This window comes from Impatiens glandulifera, chromosome 8 (genome assembly GCF_907164915.1).
Source record: "Impatiens glandulifera chromosome 8, dImpGla2.1, whole genome shotgun sequence".
In the NCBI taxonomy this organism is placed as follows: Eukaryota; Viridiplantae; Streptophyta; class Magnoliopsida; order Ericales; family Balsaminaceae; genus Impatiens; species Impatiens glandulifera.
Genome location: NC_061869.1, coordinates 20,365,504 through 20,393,490, shown reverse-complemented (window position 1 = coordinate 20,393,490; position 27,987 = coordinate 20,365,504). Strand labels below are relative to the sequence as shown.

Here is a 27,987-nt window from a genome sequence, read left to right as displayed (position 1 = left end):
AAAAAAACAAAGATCAAACTAGTTCTTAGTTAAGAGCTTATTCAAATAAAAACTCAATCCAAACCAATTCTATACAGTGAATGAAATTATTGATTGAAATAACAACAAAATCAAAAGGAAAAGAAACCAAAATGGAAAGTTGGCAACCCATGTGAAGAAAAAGAGTGACTGAAAGTGAAAGATTTACAGGTTGTAGAACAAAAGTATTTTCAAAAACCAAAAACCAAAAATAAAACAATTATTAATTAATCATTGTACTGAGATTTCCACTACTAGTAGTCCATCCCTGTTGTACTTGAAGAGAATATTTCATATGCCAAAGAAAATCTTCAATATTAGGTCTCCCATTCTCATCTTCACAAACACATTTCAATGATATCTCAACTGCAGTCTTAATTGATTCATATGCAAAACTTCCTCTTATGGATGGATCTATCACTTCTCTCAATCTTGTTGATGATTCAACCAAGCTACTTTCAATCTGTTCATTTATAATTAATTAATTATTATCTGATAATATCACCTTAACAAAAAAAAAACATAAAACATAAAAGTACCTCAATCTTTAGGATATCTAATTCCCTTTTTGATTCAATCACTTTTCCTGTAATTAATTGTAGTAGAATCGAACCCAGTTGATAAATGTCCTCTTTTTCACCATTTCCGTTTCTTATTTGCAGTTTAGATGATGATGATATCTAATTTCTTGTTTTCACCATTGTTAATCCCATTCTTTGTGGCCATTTTAGGGTATCCCTTTTTGCCCACTCTGCAGATTTCATAAATGAAGAAAAACAAGCTCAAATTTCTTAGATAATATTAGTTTAATTCGGATTAAATAAACTCAAAAGAAGTTAAACATTAAAGTTACAACTCCCCTTCAACTTAAGTCGTTTTTAGTAAGAATCAAATCGTGATGTTTGTTCTCCACGCAAACAAAACATCAAATTTATTCAAATTTTCCTATAGTACCATCTTTATTAGATTTCTTAAGTAAGGTTAGTTTGATTTGGGTTAAATAAACTCTAAAGAAGTTAAACAATCATAGTCATATTTCACTTTAACCTAAAATATTTTTTTAGTGAGCATCAAACTAATAATATTTGGCCTTTTAAGCACGAGAAAAATAAGTTTAAATTTCTTATAATTTTGCTATTATCTTCTTTATTATATTCTTAGATAATGTTAAATTGATTCAGGTTAAATAAATTCTAAAGAAATTAAATTATTATAATTATGACCCTTCAATTTAAGACGTTCTTAATAAGAATCGAATCCGTTATTTATTAAGAAAAAAAAACTCAAATTTCTTATAACCCTATTAGCTTCATCACTATATTTCTTAGGTACAGTTAGTTTGATTCCTATTAATTAAATAACTTTTAAAAGGTTTCTTAAGCACGAAATATTAGTTTGATTCCTATTAAATAACTTTTATAAAGTTAAATGATCCATTTCACTCTAACTTTAATATATGATGGTTATTATTAAGAATCGAATCCGTAATATTTGATCTTATAAGTACTACTTTTAAGACTTGATTTATCTTAATAAATTATCTTGTTATCATATTTGTAATGTGTAAAACTATAAAAAAATAAATTAAAAAGTCAATTAAATGTGTGAGTCATGAAAGTTGTTTACCTGATATATGATCTCTCAAGGACCCATTTGACATATATTCCATGACTATGAAGATTGTTGTGGCTGTATTAATTGGGTTTTGGTTTTGGTAGGTGGCAATACAATGGCCAAGAACACTAACCAAATTCCCGTGCCTTAGCTTTGATATCACTTCCATTTGTTGTTGAAGGCTTTGAGGAGAAAGCTTCTCTTTGATCTTCAAACATCTTACCAGGACTCTAGATCCATCTCTTAGCCATCCTTTGTAAATCTAATAAAAAATACCAACCACTTTAAGAAGTTTTTGTTTTTAACTGCTACCAGGTGATGAGGTGTAAGTAAATTATATTAATTAAATAAATAAATAAAATCATAACAAGTTAATTAAAAAATTTAGCTTTGATTTAACATAGTGAGTGGGAGTTAAATATAACAATATATTATAAGTTAGAATTCTTTAAACCATACAAATTTCAAAGAGTTCTAAATTTGAGAAAATTATTTCAACTAAAATTTTAAATTGGTCATGTATCTCATATATATAAATTTCTTTTTTTAATTAATTTAATTTTTTATTTTTTTTGTCATATATATATATATATATATATATATATATATATATATATATATATATATATATATATATATTCTTTTTAATGCATTATATTCTAATAATATTTTATATATAAATGCAATCTAATAATAATAATTAAATTTTATTTACTAAAATTTTTATCAATAATTTTATATAAATATTTTTTTTTCTCTCGTTATTATATACGTACAATATAACTAAAATTATAAAATTAATAAAATTTTAAACTAAAATTTAAATATATTAAAATAACAAATTTGAATGTATATTATTGATTTTTTAAATTATTAATCATTTAAAAATATATATATATGTATATATAAAATTATAAATATAAATCAACAACCTTAATTGTTTATAATCGTACATAATAAAAAAATTTCAATCCCATTAGACATTGTAGGTCAAACCTAAACAACCAAGGCAGCAAAGTACCAAAACCCAAAAGTCGAGAAACTTGTAAAAATTCAATGCTCTATCGCTCTCATATTCTTCATGCACGCACAAACGATTGAACAGATCCTCTCTCAAACAGAAGTCGACGTGAAGAAAGCCACATCCTCCAACGAATCGATCATACGTAAAACCATTTCCTCACATAGAAGAAAAACAAACAAACATAGGTTCTTTTGATGAAAAAGTTTTTGGGATAAAACCTAGTTTTTATCTCAAAACTCAAACATCTTATCAACCATCAAATCAACTAATTTTATCATTTAAATACTAAAACTATCCTCTAATATTATTCTCTCTCTAAACCATCATTCTCTCACCTACGCCATATCCACTAAAGTCAAAGGATAATTTAATTTATAAATTTTAAAAACTAATTTTTTCCTAATTTTTTCAAACAAAGATTTTTAGGATAAAACCCAAAAAAACCATTTCCTCAAACAAGTCCATGGTGTTCAATTTTGGATTTGGGCGTTTTCTATCCGACCATTTTCATTCCACAAAACCAATTTAAATTACTTCCAAACAAATTATAAAACCAAACACAATCATCAGATTGAATAAATAGTGATATTGCATATTTCTTCAAGAACAACGGCAAAGAAAATGAAAAGGTTTTCAGCACTTACAAGACTTCTTCTTTTGACAATCCTGACCAAAGACTTGTAAGCCAAACCTAAATAATAATTGAATAATAAAAAATATTTATTAATAATATATATTATTAATTTTTTAAATTATTAGTCATATAAATATATATATATATACATAAAATAATAAATATAAATCAACAAGTGAGTGGTTAAAATGCTCTGTACATAATAAAAAAGGTTCAAGTCTCATTAGACTCTATAGGCCTCACATAATCAATGAAGGCAGCAAAGTTCGAAAACCGAAAGTCGAGAAATGTGAAAAATCAATGCTCAATTTCTCTCATCTTCCTCAATGCACAATCGATTGAACAGATTCTCCCACAAGTAGAAGTCGACGCGAAGAAAGCAACATCCTCCAAAGAATCGATCATAGGTAAACCATCTCCTCACATAAAAGAAAAACAAACAAACATGGTGTTAAATTTTGAATTTAGGTGTTTTCTTTCCGATCATTTTCATTCCACGAAACCAATTTAAATTACTTCCAAACAAAGTATAAAACAAAACATAATTATCAGATCAACAAATAATCATTAAATAAATTGCGACATTACAGATTTCTTCAAGAACAGTTCATAATGAAATATACAAATTGCAATGAAAATAAAAATGCTTTCAGCACAACTTCTTTTTCATCTTGATCAAATACTTGTAAGCCAAACCTAAATAAATTAGGACATTGCAGATTTCTTCTAGAACAATTTATAATGTAAATTAAAGGGTTTTCAACGCTTACACACAACTTCTCCTCTCATAATTTTGACAAAGATAGGGTAATTCAAGGAACATCTAGGGAAATTAATATTTGATCAAGGTAACCATTATAATCAATAATCACTTATTTTTAATAATTTTATTAAATGAAACATATTATTCAATTATATATATAAAAATATTATGTGAAAAATTGATAAACAAATATGTTGTTAATAAATTTTTAAATCTAGTTAAAGAAAAACAAATTGATTAATTTTTCCTATCAAAAAATATTAGTTCTAATTTTTTATTAAATGAATATATTTTTTTTAACAAATAAGCAATATTCTCCAATTAAAAGGAATATTTTTATTTTTATTTACCTTATTAGTATCTTAATAATGAACTTGTAAAATATATATATATATATAATATATATATATATTCATATTTATTTAACCATTATTAATTGATTTTGCTACTTTGCAGGTTTTATTTTTGGATACTAAGACTATTAAAAAAAAATAAAGGTTTTTAAAGTGAAAATGTTAATTTAAGTTAACTTTTTGTTTGAGGAGGTTCTTTTTAAAGATGTAGATGAAGTATTCTCTGTAATACTTAATCTACAAACAACCTCAAACATACATACACTATCTTAGAATATAAGATAAAATATATGTAAGATATTATCACAATATTATATAAATTATGATAATATCATTAGTATATTATATTATATTATTAGTTTCCTTATAAGCTCAATATAATGTCTATATATTAGACATAACTTATGTAATTTAATATATATCATTCAATACAATCTTTCTTTCTTTATTCTAACATGGTATCAGAGCCTTTTTATCGTTCTTGAGTCAATTAAGTGATAGTCTTCTGCTGCCTCCATTAATGGTTACTTTAACCATTGATGGAGGGCTCTAATAATGCTTTATTAATTATTATTACTATCTCTTAATAATATTTTCTTCTTTCAAATAATTATGTTGATGTTCTTACTTTCTTCGTCAATCATATTCTATGAGTTTGTTTTCAGTTGTTGCTTTATTCCAGTTGTTAATGCCATATTTTTATTGGTGTTAATCCAATTATATGTGCTATTTTACTGGTTAGTTAGTCAACACACTGTCATTCTCTCGTTAGAATGGGTTTTACAGGTGTTGTTTCACTCCAACATTATATTTTCATGGGATTCTACATTCATTCTTCGCTGGTTTTCTTTAATGCAACACATTGTCATTCCGTCGTTGGATGGATTTCGAGACTCGCGAGTAACTTCGGAGTTCATTTGGTTGTTGTTTCACCCCAGCATTCTATTCCTATGGGATTCTATCTCTTCGCTGGTTTATCCGTCAACACACTGTCATCCTTTAACTGGATGGAGCTCACGAATTTTTGAATTTTGAAGAATACAACATCATCATTTCATAATCTCGTCTTCAACCTCAAGTTGTTCAAGAGTTTTCCATCTTGAGTTTGAGTAAGGATGTTAGAATATAAGATAAAATATATGTAAGATATTATCACAATATTATATAAATTGTGATAATATTATTATTATATTAATATTATATTATATTATATTATTAGTTTCCTTATAAGCTCAATATAATGTCTATATAATAGACATAATTTATGTAATTCAATATATACCATTCAATACAATCTTTCTTTCTTTATTCTAACACACTATATGAACTCAATACACCCGATCAATTTTATCAATTTTATGATGTAAACTTAAACATATAATACATAGATTCGTTTAAATAATTATTTCTTCCATTTGAATAAGTTCGTTAACTAAAGAACTAAGAATATCAACCATCCTTACAAATTCAATACAATCATACAAACACAGAAAAAAAAACATAATATGCTCTCTCGTCTATCTTTATTACATAATCTAAGGTACTTGAAAAAGTAGGAATCTTCATTTGTCGTCTCATTTTTCTGGGCAAGTAATGGTCTCTATTACAAGATTATCTATATTCTGCATGCGACGATGTGCTTTCAATTCAATCTTCAGGCTTGTCTTTAGGCCATTATGCAAATTTAGCATGGCAAAAGCATTGGAAGACTTTGTCATGGAGTGTCAAATCTCACCATAGTATACCACCTTACATAGCAGCATTTGTCAATTATCACTTTGAACAACATCCAAAACAAAATCGACCATATCCCCTTGGCATATATATACACAACTTCTTTCTAGTTCTTCAATACACTCATTACAAGCTGCCTTCAGTGCATTCCAAAGCGGGACTCTGCCATCAACATCTATAATAATTTTGAGAAAAACTATATTAGTTAATAAAATTTAAAAACAAACATTAAGAAAGAATTTGATATAATTGGTAACCTCCAGAGTTAAGATAGACATTGTATTTTAACCCCAAAAAAAATTTATTATAGCTACTGAAAATATTAATGCAAATCAAACATATTTAGGTTTATGATTATTTGAAACATTTATCAATAATAAGTTTAATAACATCAAAAACTTACCAATTTTTCTACCATTAGAATCTGGGTCAACTGAATCACCATTTTCTCTAAGTAATTAATAAATTAAAGGCAAATACTCTTTCATAGCAAAGTATACTAGAAGAGGCAACTCCAAACACATGTGATGTGGTATGACTTTTCTTTAATTTTGTTTATATCTATCACATTATTTACTCTTTAACTACTTATACAACAAAATAACAATACCCACATTTAGTAGTTCACCAAGAAATGTATAAATCGTATAATTTATGAAACTAACCTTGATCAAATTATCAAATATTATTAGGTCGTCATTAATATTAGCCTTAATTATGTCAAAAAAAATTACTTTTTTATTTGCAATAATTTGGTTAACTACGTTTTCTTAGATACTATTAATTGCAATCTAGAACATACAAAATTGATCTCACCACAAATTTTAACAGCCTTTAAACTTTTCTCAATGAAATTTTCATACTTACAATCCCTCCATTAATCATAATATACATATTTGATGAATCGTAATGAGTTATTACATATTTATTCACCGTGGGAAAAAAAGTCAATTTTCATCCTACACACCAAGGTTATGATAAAAACATTTAACTAGTTAATTAGACAAAACACTCATAAAATCTATTTAATATGTTCTTACTAGTTGTGAGATCATGTAGTTAGATACTCCTTCAAATAAGTAGACTTTCAGTATAAGATTATTGTAAAGAAATATTGAAACACTAGATCTAATGGGCAACAAGTCAAAAATAAATACAAGCTTCTATATGGACAGTGAAAAAATCAATTATTCTTAAATTTTTTTCCATCCTAAAAGAGTGATTGAGATTAGTTAGTAAAATATTATAAAATTAAAATTCAGAATAAAATACAAATCTCGAAACCAATATTAACATAATACAAACTCCATAGTCTCTTTATTTTAAAGAATCCACTTGATTGAAAGAATATCGGATCATAGAAATAAAGTTCAGTAAGAGTGATAACACAAATAAATTAAATTCAAAGTATTAGAATATAATATCCATAACAACGAACAAGATGATATCGGTCATAAAAGATAATATTAACTTTGTGACTTCTCGACACAATGATAATAATAAAATCGATGTCACCAAATCTATCAACAAATTAGAAAAATCCTTTTGATTTATCCTTAAAAACGAGTTGAAAATTCTCTATTATTGTGTTGTAGACCACTAAAAATATTATGAATTTCTACCCGAACAACCTGTATACAGATATTAAAATAATTGAAATAAGATTATATAAAATTAAATAAAAAGAAGAAAAAAAGAGATGGATAACCTATTGTTGTTTAGAAGGATAAAATCAAACTAAATCTAGAATAGAAGAGAAAGTTGTTTAGAAGATTGGTACATATGATATCGTCACTCGGATCATCATTTATGTCTAGATGAATCTGGATGACCAATTCACTCTTTTTCTCATTCACTATCTCATTTGTAGGCGTAAGTAACTTTTCATCATCATCCTCCACCTCTAACGTGATCATCTTCTCCTTCACCTTCGTGCTCTTCTTCTCATCCTCCGTATGAACAATCATCAGTTTTTCATCCTCTACGGTAGAATCATGTGTTGACATTCATTAGATGTATATTGCGAAAAATATGATCCTATCTTAACATCTATTCATGATGTTCATGCATTTAGCGATTAAAAGTATTATCGAAAAGGTAATACTTTTAATGCGTGAATTTCGTATATATCTTGTAGTATAAAGGATGAGAGCCCCACGTGTTGCTCCTCTAGTTGGTCCACACGAGCTTATCAAAATTTAGTTGACTTCGACTGCTAAGACGAAAGAACAACAGAAGTAATCTAATTTCTTATGGGAAAATGAGTTTTTCAAAATCACTTATTCTCTCTCCTAAATCCCTATTTTAAGATGTTAAATTAGAGAATTAGGGCAAAAGAAAACCAAAATATCTTCTTTTGGTATTTCTCCATTTTGCAATTAATATTCATAATAAATGTTTTATTTCCTAAATAAAATCTATTTCAAATTATTATATTCATAATTAATTTGATATATTATGTTTCCATAATCAATTTACCATGGTTAATTATTTTATTTCATAAATAAAATATTATTTCTATCATGTTTCCATAATCAATTTACCATGGTTAATTATTTTATTTCATAAATAAAATATTATTTCTAATTATTAATAATATATAATATATTATTAATAATTGGATTTCATTCCCATTAATCTATTCTGCCAACTCTAAGTGTGTGACCTCATAGGACCCAATTATAATAGATATGGGTTTAACCCCATTAATCTTAGTTGGCTTCTAGCAAAGTATTGCGACTCCTAAAATAATCGGATTAAATTATTATCGTTAATTGTCTTATCCAGGTTTAGTCATTGCACATTAAATTAAAAGACATATTTCTTTCAATCTCCCACTTGTCCTTAAACAAGTGTGCAATATAAGATACCTTTGTCTCTTAATATCTTATTTGATGATATGATGACATTCATATCCTTTATCAAATATGTTTCTTAAACTTTGAGTTCGAACTGTCAATAAAACGGATGATTCAAGTAATCTATCCGAGCATGGCCATGCATTTTCAGTTCTTACCCTTCAAGTGATCGAGACACCATTCCTTTCCAATGTATCATGTTATACACGAAGTAGGAGGACTTCTCTAGTCTTGTATGACTATCGCTCCCACTCAATTTTTAGCAATCTCAACAATTGTTTTTATAACTCCCTTTTATGGAAGTGTTTAATAGTGTCAAAGAAATACCAATTATCAAGAGAGACCATAACATACTCATGTCTGAGGAATCTACTAAACATGGTTTTACTTAAAATTCTACAAATTTTGAAGATTCTTAAGCCGGTTTGTCTTACATGTATCCTCCATACACATATATGTAAATGACTAGACACCTCCATGTCCCTATAGCCCATGAAACCTGGCACTATCAGTCAACTTACAATATAGTTACATATAAAGTCATCTATGTCTATTTGATGATTTCGAACTATAGACTTTTAATAATTCAAAACTTCATTTCTCTTAATGAGGTTTCATTCACCAGAACAATTAAGGTGATCTCATTTGTTAATAATGAATTATTTGGACATATTATTCAATATTGATTAGAACAATATATAAATAAGAATTAAATATCATATATCATAAAATTATTAAGTCAAACATAGAACTAGTGTCAAACACTTATAAAAGCTCAATTAGTACAAAAGTAAAATCAAAGCCATTCTCCAATGTTCTTGAGACCCTTAGCCCTAGTGTGACTTTCATGCTTGAGTCTAGACATAGGTTTAGTCAATGGATCTGCAATGTTGTTATCAATATGCACCTTAAACATCCTAATATCACCCATATTAATGATTCCGGAAAGCGCCAACGACTGATATTTTGTAGCAATCATAGTCAAGACCTTCTAGAACATGAAAAGTTGTTAAAAACATGCAATAATCTCGACGATGCGATTAAGAAAGAATGAAAGGTGGGAAAAACATTTAAAGCTTATCAGCCTCTAAGTCAATTTCCGAAAAAGGAAAAGACTGAAGTACAACATGTGAAAACTGTCTGGAAGGAACGTCCTCCTCTAAAGACGAGCCTTAGCAAGTCTCCACATGTCAAGGAAAGTATACCGACCCCTACCAAACCTACGACTCCAAAGGCACCCAGACCACATAGAGTCTTTGATGACCTAGGTATGTCTTTGTGTCAATTCATGAAAATTCTTTAAGAGAAGAATTTAATCAAACCTCTTACTCCAAGAACAGACAAGCCATTCTTAGGAAAATATGAGAATTCTTGGTGTGATTATCACCAAATAATTAAACATGATACGAATAATTGTAGCACCCTCGAGCATCTCTTTCAAGAATTGATCGATCAGAATATTATTACCAAGCTAGAGATAGCAAAGAACCCTTTACCGGATCATCAAGTCAACGTGATCACAACTAATGAAGTGACACTCGACACTGATGCATTGCTGGATCTAATCCACGATGCTAAGCTGGAAGTCAAAATGATTGATCCCTGGCCCAAGAAAAAGTCTAAAGCCCATTCCAGCAAGACTTCAAAATGGTGGGTAAAAGATGAGTAAAAAATGATTGTCCAAGTCCATGCCCCAATGGACATTGCGACAACTCGGGGTGGAACCAATTTTCAACCGAGTTTCATGAAAGCCACGACGACCAATGTCCCCAACAACTTCCAAGCAACCCTCATGGAGAAGGAAGGAAAATGAGTCTAGAGCTTTAAACCCCGAAGACAATCTTCAAAATCAACTTAGAAGGACAAATGTTAATAGTTCCATTTGGGAAATCCTAATGTACTCCATCGAACATAGGAAAGTTGTCCTTAACGTGTTAAGCAAGGTTAATGACCCTACTGAAACCATCTTAGAGTAACTGGTAGGAATAATTTATTCCAGTTCACAACACAATATGATCAGCTTCGAAAATAAGGATCTTCCAACAATCGAAACAAACCATGTTAAGCCCCTCTATATTTCTGTAAAAATAGAAGAGAAAACCATTCTCATGGACCTTATAGAAAACGGTTCATCACTCAATATATCTCTTTGGAGGAATCTTAAGAAAATAGGCGTCTCTAAAGACAAAGTCCTACCATCTGACTTGTGTGTTAGAGGTTTTGACAGCTCACGACGTGAGATAATGAGATTCCTAAAATAAATCATCCAAGTGGTTAACATACCCTTCCAATTCAACTTTGTGTCATCATTATGAAACCCTCCTACAATCTTATTCTATGAAGACCATGGTTGCATCAATCTAAGGCTCTAGCCTTTATGCTTCATCAAAATTAAGATTCATAGCCAAAGACCAAGTATTCACGTTCAATGGTATGACTGACGTTGTTGATGTCATTGGATCCACTCACATTGACGCCTTAGAGGTTGAATTATGTAGATTTGAAATATGTCCAATCTTACAAGAAGGTAAAGATTCGTCTAACAATTCCGACTTTAGCAATGCCACCGGCATTCCTTTATTTCTCTGGTCATTCTACGACTTGGACCACTTTGATTTGGGATATGTTTCAACATGATTCGAGAAAATCCAAAAAAGAAAATATTCAAACAACATATACCCATTCTTCCAACCTTGAATGGGAAATTCATTCGTGAAGGACAAAGCACGTTATGCTTCGACTTCCGTGAACCTTTTACCAACCCAAATTTATATAAATATTTTCTAGGTCTATAAATCTCTTTAGATTGCTCCTACGGACCTAACCCTTCTGTTTGTGTGATTAGGAAAAGAACGGAGTATTGACATGACACCCTGGAAAACATGGCTTGGAACTCCACGATAACTGATCAAGTTGGGGAAATCACCACCTTAAGTCTACATGGAACCGACGTCCCCTTATCCATCCATACTTTAATCGACGAAAACAAAACTTCCTATCATCTCATGTATAGAGAGGTGTCAAATAATGTACATTGTAAGAAACTTAAGAATGACAGTCTTATTAGATTATCTCTTCCTACACATGTAATAAACTCATTGATATGATAAAAGAAGAATATTTCGAATATACAAGGGTAAAGACGATATTTCCTTTTACTCTGATCTAAACATTGAAACAAAACACTTCTTAAAAATGAGGACAAAATTTTCTCTTCTGCTAAAAAGACAATTGAAATAAATTTAAACACATCCAATGATCCTTAGATCGTATTAATCAGCCAAAGTTTAAACCCTTAAGAACGTCTTGAAATAGTTGAGCTGTTAAAAGCCAATAAAGACGTTTTTGTTTGGTCATACAAGCACATGCCAAACATCGATCCATAGATCACGCGACATCATATTCCCCTTTAACCAGACGCTAAACCAATAAAGAAAAATCTCAGAAGAATGAAATATGATGTCGTAACTAAGATAAAGGAAGAAGTCCAAAAGCAACTCGAAGCTGGATTTATCAAGGTAGTAAATTATCCTACCTAGATAGCCAATGTATTTTCCATTCTAAAGAAAGGCATGAGGATACGTGTATGTGTGGATTATCGGGATCTAAATAAGGTTAGCCCTAAAGATCACTTCCTGTTACCACACATCAGCATACTTGTCGACCATGCTGCTGGTTATGAACTATTGTCATTCTTGGATGGATTTTCAGGAAATATTCAAATCATGATGGTCCCGCAATACAAGGAAAAGACCACGTTCATAACAGAAGTATGTACCTTATATTATCGTGTCATGCCTTTCGGTCTTAAGAATGTGGGAGCAACCTATCAAAGAGAATCCACCATGATCCTTCGAAACATGATCCACAAAGAAGTTGAAGTCTATGTTGACGACATGATCGTCAAGTCTAAGAATCGATAAGGACATGTCCAAAACCTCGAAAAAATCCTTCGAATGATTAAGAAATATCAGCTACGACTCAATCCAAAGAAATGCACGTTTAGAGTCACAACTAGTAAAATATTGGGATTTTTAATCACTCAAAGAGGAATCGAAGTCGATCCCTATAAGATAGAAGCAATAACGGCTATGCCGGTATCTCGAAATGAAAGAGAGGTCCGATGATTTCTTGGGAAAATCTAATACATCAAATCGTTCATGGACGCGATTACTACAACATGTGATCCACTATTTAAGCTTCTGAAGAAAGATAAAAAAAATTTGTATGGAATGAAAATTGTCAACAAGCGTTTGACAAAATAAATGATTATCTAAAATCCCCTCCCATACTCATGCCACCTAGACTCAACATCCCTCTCATTTTATACCTTACTGTAACAGAAACAGTCATGTGAAGCCTTTTGGCTCAAGAAAACGAGCATAAACTCAAAACGATTGTTTACTATTTCAGTAAAGGATGTCTGGACGTGAACTCAACTACACTCCAACCGATAAAATATGTTGGGAATTAGCATGGGTCACACAAATATTGAAACACTACATGCAAGCCCATCCCATTAAGTTGGTATGAAGTATGGATCCAATATATTTCTTATTCTAACAAACTCTTCTATTGCATAGGTTCGCCAAATGGATGATGATGAAATCCGAATATTACATAGCCTTTACTATACATAAATCCATCAAAGAAAGCGTCGTTGCGGACGTCCTAGCTGACCAACTCGTCATTGTTGAGTTAGAAGACGAACTCGAATTCCCGATGTTGGGATTATGAGTATCACGTTAGACACATGGAAATTTATGTTTGATGGAGGTACAGGAAAGTAGGGTTACATAATTGGGATTATGTTAGTTGACCTAAAAGGGACGTATAACCCCATATCCATAAAATTTGAATACCCCATTACCAATAACAAGGCCGAATACAAGGCATGTCTCTCGAGTCTCAAATTGGCATACGTAAAAGGGGTAACCAAATTAGAAGTAATTGGTGACTCTAATTTTGTCATATCCCAAACAAACGACATATGTCAAGTGAAAGGAGAAAATTTAAAACTCTACCATGCCCATCTAACCAAACTAATGAACAAATTCGATTAAGAATCATTTATTCATACTCCAAAGAGACAAAACCTCTTTGCGGATGCCCTAGCTACTCTTGCAGCCATGACTCAAATTTCCGTCAAAATTAAAGTCAAACCCCTTAAAATTTGACAAAAGTAAGAATGGGCTTTTGAAAAGGTAATAGTAACTTTCTATGAGAATTCTATTAAACCCTAATATGATATTCTCTAGAAATACATAGAATACAGAAAATATTCACCCCATTTATAAGAAAAAGAACGAAGGGCATTGTGCCAGTATTCCACCAATTATGCTTGGATTTGACAACAAACTTTACCGGAGATCTTTCGATGGTCAAAACATGTTTTGTGTAGATGATCCAAAATAAGAAAGGATCATAGAAGAAATACACGTAGAGACATGTGGCCCACACATGAACAAAATGCCTTAGCCAAGAAAATATTATGCCTAAGATATTATTGGCAAAATCTAGAGCAAAAATGTATGAGCTATGTGAGGAGTTGTTATTAGTGCCAAATTTATGCTAACCCAAAACATACTCCGACATCACTCCTCTACAATATGATATCCCCTTGGCCCTTTTCTACATGGGGCATTAATGTCATCAGAAAAATATATCCCCATGCTTCAAACAGACACGAGTTTATACTCATAGTCATTGACTACTTCACCAAATGGATTGAAGCAATTTCCTACAAAGTCCTAAAATCGTCTAAGGTGGTGAAATTCATCCGCACTAGCATCGCCGCTAGATATGTAGTCCATCATGCCCTGATTTCAGACAATGACCGACACTTTCAAGGAAACGTGTTGCAATTGCTCGATGAATTCAAAATTGTGTGAGTGTTGTAACATTCAAGTTAGTGGAGATCCTTCTCATAATTTGAGAAGAAGGGGTGACGTAGGAGGATTTGCTCCGAACATCCATAAAAATTATTTTCTCGTGTCTTTCTCTTTATTTCTGGCTCACTTACTCCAAACCGAACTATCACTTATTTCAAACCAAACCGAAACATAATTCTATCTATTAATCAAACCGGTTTATCTATCCTCCTTAATCGAATCCTTATAAATATCATCCAAACCATTGTGTGTTGCTTCAAGCTGAAATAGACATTTCCGTCCTTGAACTCGGTTCAAGAGTCTGTGACAGCTTGCGCGGATTTAAGAAACGGTTTTAGTCTCTAACCGGACTATCACCAATCAGAGTATGTTGTGTTGTTGTAAGCGGTCAACCCTTCTAAACCGGAACCCCGGTCCTCCAAGGGCGATCCCGATCCTAACAAATGTGATTAGTTTCATCCTTAACCTCAATCAAAGATGAATGGTTTCTATCTTCAACTTCAATCAAAAAGATGTTTTGTTTTAACCTAAACTTCAGTCAAAGACGATTGGTTCATCTCCAACATCAATCAAAGACGATTGGTTTCATCTTAAACTTCAATCAAAGACGGTTGGTTTCATCTTAAGCTTCAATCAAAGACGATTGGTTTCATCTTAGAATTCAATCAAAGACGATTGGTATCATCTTAAACTTCAATCAAAGATGATTGGTTTCATCTTTAACTTCAATCAAAGAAGATTGGTTTCCTCCTAAACTTTAATCAAAGATGATTGGTTTATCTCAAATTTCAATCAAAGACGTTTGGTTTCATTTTAAACTTCAATCAAATACGATTGGTTTCATCTTAAACTTCAATCAAAGATAATTGGTTTCATCTTCAACTTCAATTAAAGAAGATTGGTTTCATGTTAAGCTCCAATCAAAGACGATTGGTTTCATCTTAAATTTCAATCAAAGACGATTGGTTTCATCTCCAACCTCAATCAAAGACGATTGATTTCATCTCCAACATCAATTAAAGACGATTGTTTTCATCTTAAACTTTAATCAAAGACGATTAGATTCATCTTCAACTTCAATCAAAGACGATTGGTTTCACCTTAAACTTCAATCAACGATGATTGGTTTCATCTTCAAATTTAATCAAAGACGATTTATTTCATCCTAAATTTCATTATAGACGATTGGTTTAAATCTTAAACTTCAATCTAAGGCGATTGGTGTTATTATAAATTTACTTGAACTTCAATTAAAGGTGATTGGTTCGTTGTGAAATGCATCGTAAACTCCAATCTAAGGTGATTGGTGTTATCACAATTTCACTTAACTTCAATAAAAAAATGATTGGTTCATTATAAAATATATCTAAAACTTCAATCAAAGACTGTTAGTTTAACCGAAACTACAGTCATGGTATTTAACGCCAATGTTAAGATGAAGTTGAGTCCTCAATGATTGGAGTACCGACCAAATCTAAAGAAGGAAGGGTCATCACACTGGTTCTCCAAGGCACACATTAGGTTTTTTATTTTCATTCAATACATCCAAAATAAACTATAAAATTGGAAATTTTCAAAACACAGTGCCTATGTTCAAAGCTTGGACATGCATTTTTTTATAAACATAGTGATTTCTACAAAATTTTGTTCAAGAGAGTCATTCATAGACACTCATTTTTCACCTTCCCAATTTTTATAGTTTATAAACAATTATATTTGAAATAATTGAATTTCAAGAATAGTTGATTTCGGGTTTTAATAAATTTAAAGTGATAATTAACCTAAGTTATAGAAACACATGGCTTTATCATACTTGATATATTTAAAGTATTTTATCATGTAATATCACCTTAAGTAATAAAATAATTTTTTTTAAATAAACTTTTTTATATATAATATCGAGATTTTGTTTATTTTGTTTAAATAATTTGTTTAATAAAGTTTCTTAATTAAATAAATTGTTATATAAAATGATTTTAATTAGTGAAATCGCCTTATACTTAGACATGGGATAAAACAAAATAATAAATCTTTTTATATTAAATTTTTTTTTATTTTAACATTAACCAAAAATCTTTTGTTGAATTTGTTTAGTTAGATTAATTAGGTTACTTTAATTAAGTTTTTATTAAATAAAATATTGGGTATAAGACTAGGTCTATCCCTTTCAATTTAGTCTTCTCCTTCATTAAAAAAATTATTTTTAATGTTAGTTAGATTTATTCTCTTTAGTTTGGGAATAAATAAAATCTTTTCCCTTTTATTTGTTTTGTTTGTTTGGGAAACCGTGTGGACTTTGAAGAGTTCCAAGTTCAAGAAGATGGTGGAAGCATATAGAAGATTCAAAACCATGGACAAGAAAGGGGGAGTCCATGACTTGCTCACCTCTTGAATTTTAAATCCAAGTGCAAGGCCTAGAAGGTGGTGGAAGGACAATGAAGGCATCCCTTTAGACTTGCTCTTTTTTTATTAAATAAAAAAATATTTTGACAATGTCATGAGGAACTTTTCCACATAACGTTAAGGTTGGTAAATGGGAATTGGACCCTAGGGTTTCTCATGATTTTCCAATAAATACACACCCTTAGAACCTTAGAATGGAGACCAATTTTCATCTCCTAATTTCCCCTAGGCTTCCATTTTTTTCCTCCACAAAAACATACCTAGATTGCCCATTTTGAAAACTCTAAGCAAACACCACTCTTAGGGATCACAAGATTTTCTTAGGGGAGATTTTGGCTAGGTTCACCTTAAATTAAATGAGAATCCCCATTGTGAGCATCCCCATTGTAAGCTCCCTCTTGATTTTTCTTCTTATTTTCTAATGCATTGTCTATTTCATTTCTTTAACATGCATGTTCTTTAAATCTTGTTTTGGTTTGCTTTAAGTTTCTTCATATTAACATCTTTAATATGTAAATAAACTCATCATGTAAATAAATAAAACTAAAACAGAAAACTAAAATTAAAATTAAACTAGGGTCTTTGACCCAAAATATTTTTTAAATCAAAATCGGTTCAAGAACTAGCCATTCGGTCAAAAACCTTGGATCTTGATTTGAATCTAGATCTTTTTTAGCCAAAATCAATTAATAATTATTTTAAACGATTTTGCTTGAAAATATTAGGATTTAATGTTACATCTGAGACCTTTGATCAAAAAAAATTTCTAATGAACCCTAAAATTAACCCTAAACAAAATATGTCTTGGATTCTTGCTTTGATTTTATTTTTTTGTGAATGTTAGAACTAAGACTTTAGTTTGTATAAATGTTTATTCATGTATTACTAATGTTTTTTCAATGTCTTGAAGAATTTGGGACCTATTTGGATTGCTAAATAATTAATTAGTTAGGGTTATGTTAGAAGTCGACAGAATAGTAAGCATTCTGCTGTAGCGGTGCATAAGACCGGAGAAACAAACCCTAGAGCACGTTGAAGGAGCATCGGACCGAGAAACAAGCACCCTGGAGTGCGCATGGATGACAGACGATCGAGGAGCTCTTCTACATGCGGAGACTGAGACTTTTCCTGATGCTTCCAACGCTTTTAGATGACGTTGCACTCAGGACCGAAAAAACTAGCCTAGCTTTGTGCTTGACTAGTTTTCTTTATGCTCAAGACTGATAAAACATTTTCTCAAAAAAAGACTAATAAATCAGACCTGGGGTGCGCAGTTGGACTTCACCCGAACGAGAAAATCATCTTCTCCCTTACCGACGCATAAGACCAAGAGGGTGCATTTTTCTACTACAGGTTCTTCACCTAACAGAGATGACTTATCCCTAGGCTAGTTTTATCGTCACTTTAAACTAAATGAAGAGTTCACGCGAGGGTTGTTGTTGTAGGTTTCCATCCGACCGAACAATAGAAACCCTATGTTAAGTTTTACTTGCACATTAGACCGATATATATTTTTGGGTTTTTGTTGTTTTCTGCACCCTTAGGTTAGCCTCTTAGGCAATGTTTCTAGACCCAATGTAGACCCGATGCTCACCTAGGACTGAGAGAACAGATCTATTGTTGGTCACGTTTATGCACCCGATTCTCAACTAGGACCGAGAGAATGTACATGTTGATGGTCACATTTTCTTCACCCGGTAGGAGACCTAGTACCAAAGATCTGTATTTGTTGCTACTAAAGGCTATGACTCTACTTTGTGCACCCAATAGAATGAAGACAAGACCTTCTACTCACCTAGGACCTACGGAGACCGCTACACGCTAGGACCGACATATTTGCACCCGACTGATGATTTAGCACCTGATATAGAAGTTGGAGATGCTAAATCCTACACTTGATAGACGATGTTGCATGATGAGGACCGAGGATCAATGTTATTGCACAATGCTCGACCGAGGATGCACCTTAGGACCGAGAGAATGACCGCGACCGAGGTTGGCTCTTTTTCTCCACCCGCAACCAGGCAGGGTTCACACCTCGACTAAAAATCAGGTTTTGCAACCGTGGAGGTTAACCACAGTCCTTGTGCTTATTTTTTATATATTTGTTTTGTCTAGTTTTAGGTTTCATTGGTTTGTGGCTTATGTGATCCTATAGTAGCATATAAATATTTAAACATGGTAAAACGTAAGGAATTTTAAAAACGATCAAAATTAATTAATAGAGACCTTAGGCACATTGTGGGACATAGCGTCTAAAAAACTCTTTCCCACACGTAACTAAACGCCGGAATCATTTCTCTTAATTTCTTAATTTATATAAATTAGGTGGTAACTTTCTAGTCGTGAGGATATTAAAATTGAAAAAAAGTTAAAGTAGGCCTATGACACACTTCCCATTAAATATCTTAATCTCTTCTAGATTCGACGGGATAATAAGTTATGGAGTTGTCTATAAAGTCTCATTTTTATAAAACTTTAATTTTTCAATAACCTTAAAATTAATTCCCTCACACTTTATTTTTCGAAATGATGCATTTTTCAAAGAGAGATATCCTAAAAAATTCTTTCAAGTTAGCGACGACGTAAAAAATCGAAGGTTAGCTTACGAAATAAGCTACAAGAATTTGAACATTCTGTTTTTTACTTAGATATGGGTTAACTTGTCCACAAGCTGAAAAGGCTTTAAAGGTTTGACTTTTGACCTTAGCTACGGGTTAACTTTGACCACAAGCTAAAAATGTCTTGAAGGTTTGACTTTTGACCCAGTTACGGGTTAGCTTTAACTACAAGCTAAGAAGATCTGGATAAAGTCACGCAACCTTGCGGTCTTGGATGGACTTCAAGAACTCATGATTCAGGCGGATGTTAATCCTAAAAGAGGTTGTCTTAAAAATATCATTTTAATTTTGTCCCCCTCTTGAAAATGCACCTAGTATTAGACTGGATTTCTTTAGACGCGTTTTCCTTTTTTAAATGACTCTAGTATTAGACTATGAGATTTTATTCACGAGATGCATTTTATTTATTTATTTAGGGGATGTAGTTTTTTTTTTCAAAATGCCCCAGTATCGGACTTGGAGATTCTATGCATGTGAAGTGTTTTCCTCTTTTTTATTTATTTATGAGATGGTTTTTTTTAAAATGCCCTAGTATTAGACTAGGGTTTTATGCATGACCCGATATTTTAGAGATATTGTAATCCTTTCATTCAATGAATTGGTTTTCGATCAAAATATTTTTGGATTTTAAAGACTCAATGTCCTCGCTATTTTGACTGCCTTCAACACCCATCTTTGTTTTCTTATTATTTTTATCCTTCTTCCCTTTTTTAACGAAGATGTTGTCATTAGATGATTCTTATTCATGTGCAAATAGTTTCTGAACACTTGTTTCTTTTTATGAAAGGATTTTGCCCCGACGTCGAATCTTGACGTTTTGTCTTGGATTCTAGCTTGGCACTATGTTATTCGGAGTTTCAACTTTCCTTGTCGCTCTTTTTTTAGGAAAATCTTCATACTTATCGGCTCGTAATAGATTTGTCATACTCTAAGTATATCGGGTAGAATCGATAGACCTAACGAATGTCCGATGGTGAATTCAATACCTTAACCACTATGAATAAGTTTTTTTAGCAATTGTAGCGTATTTAATAGAATCGATACATCTAACAAATGTTCGAGGGTGATTTCAATATCTCAACATTAATAGTGTTTTCGCCCACTCTCTTCTTCTTTTCATTTGGAAAGTAGGATAATCCTCCTAGTTTAATTAATATCAATAAAAATTTATAAACTTTTAAAATTAAAGCTCAATAGTATTTTTATTTATCCACTCATTAATTTATATTATTATTTAATTTATCAATTAAAATATTAAAATACGTTTTATTTTTTATTAAAAATTATTATATATATTAATAATCTTTAAATTATCTGCAACAAAAATTCACTTTTCAAAATCTTAATTTATTAATTTTTAGAGCCTGTTTGGTTGTGTTTTTTTTAATTCAATCATAAATAAACATTATTTTATAATCTATCATTAATCACATTACTCAATGTATTAACCAAAATATTAAAAATACACTTTATTTCTTTTTTAAAATTATATTATAATTATAAATTAATATTTTTAAGTCATTTTACCAAAAATAAAATATTCTTCTCAAAACCATTACCAATTAATATTTTGTTTTTTAAATCAAGATTTATTTAAATAAACTTTAACCACAACAAACTAAGCCTTGTTCAATTATTTTTTTTAATTCAGTCATAGTCAAATATCATTTTATTCAATTTATAATCAATTATATCAATTAATTTATTAACTAAAATATTAAAATACATTTTATAAAGTAATATTATATTAATGTTTTTCAAATCATTTACAACCAAAATTCACTTTTCAAACATCTACCCTAAACAAAAATAATTTTTAGAGCGGCTCGATTTTGTTTTTTAAATTCAACCATAATTAAATATTATTCTATTATTTCTTATTAATTCTTCTACTTAATTTATTAATAAAAATATAAAAATGTCCAATATTTCTTGTAAAACCAAATATGTTATTATTATAAATTAATATCTTTTAAATTATTTTTATATAAAAAAATCATTTTCCTCACAATCATAATTCATTAATATTTTTTAAATAAACTTCAACCGAACAAACTCTAACTAAAATATCATTTCACTCACTCTTTCACGATCATATCACTCAATTCATTAACTAAAATATTATTTTTTATTTTTTATAAAAAAAAATATTTTATCATTATATAATAATACTCTTCTAACTATTTTATTAAAAAAACCCACATTTTCAAAATTACTATCTATCCATGTGTTTTAAATAAACCCAAAATTATTTAAACAAACAATTACAGAATAAACTCTTAGGGCTTGTACCAAATATTTTTTTATGATTTTAACCATAAAAACCTTGTTCAATCAAAAGTAAGTTATTTTGGTTTTGAATTTGTTAAATTAGTATAGGGTGTGTTTGGTAAGCCTGGAGAATTGACATTAGAATTGGAATTTGAATTGAAATTGGAATTAGAATTGGAATTTGAAGGTTGAATTTTAATTCTAAATTTGTTAGATCTTTAATATTAAAAATTAGAATCAGAATTAGAATTTTAATAAAATTCATTATAGTGTAATTTTATAGTTCTAAATTTTATTCTTTTTAGGTCGTAATTGTAATTCTAATTTTTTTATGTTTTTTCAAACAAAATAACTTAATATTTAAAACACGATTAAAGTTTTGAATCGATACTTTCTTTTTTTGAATTTTGAATTTTTAAATATCGAAACGATATTTTTTTAGTATGTTAATATTTTGAACTAATATATATATATATATATATATATATATATATATATATATATATATATATATATATATATATATATATATATATATATATATATATATATATATATATATATATATATATATATATATATATATATATATATATATATATATATATTAATTTAATAAGTTAACATGTTAAACCGATATTTTGTTTTTTTAATTTATAAAGTTAAAATGTTGAACTGATATATTTTATTTTTTAAATCTATAATGTTAACCGGTTAAACCGGTATTTTTTCAACTTAAAAAACCGTTTAACACTTGAACCATCTTAATTGGTTATGTCAAATCAATATTTTAATAAAGAAAAATGATATATACAGCACTTTCATACCGCACTTATCTGATTTGATAAGAAAAAAAATATCTTGAAAAAAAAATACCGGAGAGAGAAAAATATTTTCTTTTTCTTACCAAATCAGGTAGATGCGATAGAGGGTGTTATATATATTATTTCTCTTTAATAAAATAGATAATATATATTAAAATTATTTTGATTATATATATTTTTTAAATATAAGAATTGTGATTTAATTATTGTAATTTAATGTCAATTCTTATAAAATTAGAATTTCAATGTCAATTCTAATTCTAATTCTAATTCTAATTCTAATTCTAATTCTAATTCTAATTCTAATTCTAATTCTATAATTATAATTATAATTATAATTCTAATTATAATTCTAATTATAATTCTAATCATCCAAACCTACCCTCTTTTGTATTTAAAATTTAAATTTTTTGGTTATAATATTGTGATATAGAAAAAAATTTTAAAAAATGGATAAAACTCAAATAAATCTAAAAAAACAAAGATCAAACTAGTTCTTAGTTAAGAGCTTATATTAAATAAAAACTCAATCCAAACCAATTCTATACAGTGAATGAAATTATTGATTGAAATAACAACAAAATCAAAAGGAAAAGAAACCAAAATGGAAAGTTGGCAACCCATGTGAAGAAAAAGAGTGACTGAAAGTGAAAGATTTACAGGCTGTAGAACAAAAGTATTTTCAAAAACCAAAAATAAAAAATAAAACAATTATTAATTAATCATTGTACTGAGATTTCCACTACTAGTAGTCCATCCCTGTTGTACTTGAAGAGAATATTTCATATGCCAAAGAAAATCTTCAATATTAGGTCTCCCATTCTCATCTTCACAAACACATTTCAATGATATCTCAACTGCAGTCTTAATTGAATCATATGCAAAACTTCCTCTTATGGATGGATCTATCACTTCTCTCAATCTTGTTGATGATTCAACCAAACTACTTTCCATCTGTTCATTTATAATTAGTTAATTATTATCTGATAATATCACCTTAACAAAAACAAAAACAAAAACAAAAACATAAAACATAAAACATAAAAGTACCTCAATCTTTAGGATATCTAATTCCCTTTTTGATTCAATCACTTTTCCTGTAATTAATTGTAGTAGAATCGAACCCAGTTGATAAATGTCCTCTTTTTCACCATTTTCGTTTCTTGTTTGCAGTTTAGATGATGATGATAATGGGATCTTATAGCTACTTAGTTTTGGAGAGAGGGTTTCGTCCAAGAGGATATTTTCGATCCTCAAACCATTACCAAATATTCCAGGCGAAATTCCAGAATGCAGGAACTCAACTCCTTTGGCTACTCCCATTGTTAATCCCATTCTTTGTGGCCATTTTAGGGTATCCCTTTTTGCCCACTCTGCAGATTTCATAAATGAAGAAAACAAGCTCAAATTTCCTAGATAATGTTAGTTTGATTCGGGTTAAGTAAACTCGAAAAAGTTAAATGATCAAAGTCATAATTACCTTAAGACGTTTTTAGTGTGAATCAAATCACGATATTTGTTCTTTTAGTCCTAAGACAAGGTCAAATTTATTCAAATTTTCCAATAATACCTTCTTTATTATATTTCTAAACTAATGTTTAGTTTAATTTGAGTTAAATAAACTCTAAAGAAGCTAAACAATCATAGTCATACCTCACTTTAACCTAAGCCGTTTGCAGTGATCATCAAACTAGTGATATTTAGTCTCTTAAGCACGAAAAAGATAAGTTTAAATTTCTTATAATTTCGCTATTATATTCTTCATTAGATTCTTAGATAATGTTAAATTGATTCAGATTAAATAAACTCTAAAGAAGTTAAATGATTATAGTTATGACTCTTCCATTTAAGACGTTTTTAATAAGAATCGAATTCGTGATTTATTAGGCAAAAAAAAAAAAACTCAAATTTCTAATAACCCTATTAGCTTTATCACTATATTTCTTAGGTACTTTTAGTTTGATTACTATTAAATAACCTTTAAAGGATTTTTTAGGCACGAAATGTTAGTTTGATTCCTATTAAATAACTTTAATATATGAAGGTTCTTATTAAGAATCGAATCGTGATTTTTTATCTCAATATGTACTATTATTGACACTTGATTTTTCCTATTGAATTATCTTGTTACCATATTTGTAAAAAAAAAAGAAAAAAGAAAAAAAGTCAGTTAAATGTGTGAGACATAAGAGTTGTTTACCTGATAAATGATCTCTCAAGGACCCATTTGCCATATATTCCATGACTATGAAGATTGTTGTGGCTGTATTAATAGGGTTTTGGTTTTGGTAGGTGGCAATACAATGGCCAAGAACACTAACCAAATTCCTGTGCCTTAGCTTTGATATCACTTCCATTTGTTGTTGAAGGCTTTGAGGAGAAAGCTTCTCTTTGATCTTCAAACATCTTACCAGGACTCTAGATCCATCTCTTAGCCATCCTTTGTAAATCTAATAAAAAAAAATACCAACCACTTTAAGAAATTTTTGATTTTGACCCAAGTTAATCATTTAGGTGATTAACACGAACTCACAAGCATCACTTTCCCTTTAAGAGTATTCTTAGTGAAAATTTAATATAAGACATCGGATTTATAATGTAAGACTCATTGACAACTTAAGAGGATGATGTCTTAAGTTCGATTCTCATTTAAAATAACATTAATGTTATGGCGGTTGGATACTTTCCTACATTCTAAAAGAATATTTTTTTTCTAAAAAGGATAAGAACAAGTTGAGTTTACCTGTCCTTGTAAGCCTAATTCCCCAACTAAATTTGATGGATCAAAGTTGTTTGTAGCATCTTCCATTTCTTCCAATGTAAAAACATTATATGGGGGCAAGAGTGATGCTAACCTCATTGTTCTTGGAACATGTCCATGTCCTACAAATTAAATCAATCATAAATTTTGTAAAGATCCTTCAAATAAATATGAAGATGAACTTGAAAAACAAGAAAGAACCTTTCTCAATTACAACATTGTCACTCTTGGTAACATGATTGGCTCTCTTCCTTTTCAACACTCTAAGAATCAACACAACCAGTCCCATAAAAACAATAGCTATCCCAACACCACCACCAATAATTCCAACGACTGCCCAAATTTTAATATTGGACTGCCTTTTCTTTACCTCAACTGGAACCTCAACTGCTAATGCTTGTTTATTACAATAGCTATAAGGATGCTGTTTCTTCAACCCACCACCCGAAAAGCAATTCCAAGAACTTAAGACTGTTCTGTTCTTCCCTTCTCTAAAGCAAATGGGTAATTTACCTATTAAAAGATTCTTGGAAATATCTAGATAAGTAAGATTAGAACTGCAAGACATGTTCAATGGAAGAGACCCACTTAATCTATTGTCAGCAAGATTTAGATTTTGAATAGATGGAAGAGACAATAAAAAATAAGGTATTGATCCAAGAAGCTTATTTGATGATAAATCAAACATTCGGAGAAGACTGAAGTTTTTTATGTCATTTGGTATGGCTGATCTAATAGAATTATTCCTCAATGATACATTAACAAGATTGAACGGCAACAATGGAAAGTTTGGACCTAAATGATTTTTACCCAGATGAAGATCTTCAAGCAACTTCAAATGATTCAGATGAGGTACACTACCATTGAATAAATTATCACTTAATACAAGTCTTCTTATACTGATCAAACTCCCAATGGAATCCGGGATCTCTCCGGTGAAGAAATTTGAACTGATATCAAGCATTTCAATTGACTTCAAACGGCTAATCATTGATGGGAGAGGACCCCACATACCCAAACCAACCAGCTTAAGTGATCTTAAGTTGGAGAGCTTTGTGATGATGGTGAAGAATGAATAGATGGAAAAGTTATTTGAAAGGGGTTTTTGGGTGGTGGTTTTGTTTCCGATGATGGTTAATTCGGTTATGTGGCTGCCGGAGCAGAGGATTGTAAGAGATTGGGTTGGCGGGAGGTTACAGAAGTTGGTTGAGTTAGACCAAGATTGAAGAGGTTGTGGGTATTCAAGAATATGTTGGATTTGGATAAGTATTCTGGTTTCGGATGGAGATAATTGGGCAGATGAAAATGGGAAGAAGAAGAAGAAAGTAAGAGAAACCCAGAAACAGAAACAGAAATGGGTTGAATTGGAGTGATGGAAAATCTCCATTTTCTTCGATCGGGTGCAATTGAGAAAGGAACTGATTGCAGTTTTAAATGAAAGAGAGTGTTTTGAAAGAAAGGACAGAAGGAAGTGAGGAAGAGGAGTTGGCCATGTGCTAGATGATGAAAAGGAAAAAACAGAGAAAAGGGGGACTACAGTTTAGAGTACAGATCGTCCAGAATAATAGTATTTTATTCACCGGAGAGATCGGTCGCTGTTAATCTTCTATGTAGCGTTGGCTGAGGCCTAACAATGTCAACGCGCTCTAGATTATGAGAGAGATCTATTCTTTTTTTAAATATTGCATGAAAGATCTTGACTAACTCAGTAACTCTTCAACCGAATTCATTCATGGACTTTTAAAATGAATTTGCGATAACATCTTAATAATAAAGTTATGAATGATATACATTGCGTCGGATACATTCACTCAAAAATAATAAAGAGAGTTAACTCGACGAATCAAATATATCTTATTCCATCCAACCTACCTTTATTTTTCAGAAGAGATCTCTGTTACGGAATTTCACATGTTTTTGTTTGTTTTCCTTCACATAGAGGGGCAAAATTGTCATATTTAAAAAATTTATCATTTTGTCCTTTTATGTGAGGGGTTAGTTCGATGTTATCAGTACATGTAGTCCGGGACGAATTTACTATGGGACTGAGGTGGGCTAAGCCCACCCTCCGGAAAAAAAAATTATTAATTATTTTTTAAAATTAATTTTTTTATTATATATTATATTATATTAATATAATATATTATATTATATTATATTATATTATATTATATTATATTATATTATATTACTGAAATAAAATTAAAAATCCATATCT

At 30.1% G+C, this 27,987-nt stretch overlaps 1 protein-coding gene across 2 annotated transcripts; it reads right to left on the bottom strand.

Annotated features, from left to right (window-relative positions):
• On the bottom strand, positions 1-27,299 carry LOC124911102 (probable LRR receptor-like serine/threonine-protein kinase At1g14390). 2 transcript variants are annotated; one of them, XM_047451547.1, is made up of 6 exons: positions 25,971-27,299; positions 25,752-25,891; positions 25,209-25,458; positions 24,160-24,381; positions 558-658; positions 1-481 (listed from the first exon to the last, which is right to left on the bottom strand). In XM_047451547.1, exons 1-6 carry the CDS (start codon positions 27,154-27,156, stop codon positions 242-244), a joined length of 2,139 nt encoding a protein of 712 aa, XP_047307503.1. In that variant the 5' UTR covers positions 27,157-27,299; the 3' UTR covers positions 1-241. The 2 variants fall into 2 exon arrangements, with proteins under 2 accessions (XP_047307503.1, XP_047307501.1); XM_047451545.1 differs by lacking the exons at positions 1-481; positions 558-658 and adding an exon at positions 23,604-23,962 and having other exon boundaries at positions 24,059-24,381; positions 25,971-27,297.
• Positions 27,300-27,987: the final 688 nt, after the last annotated feature.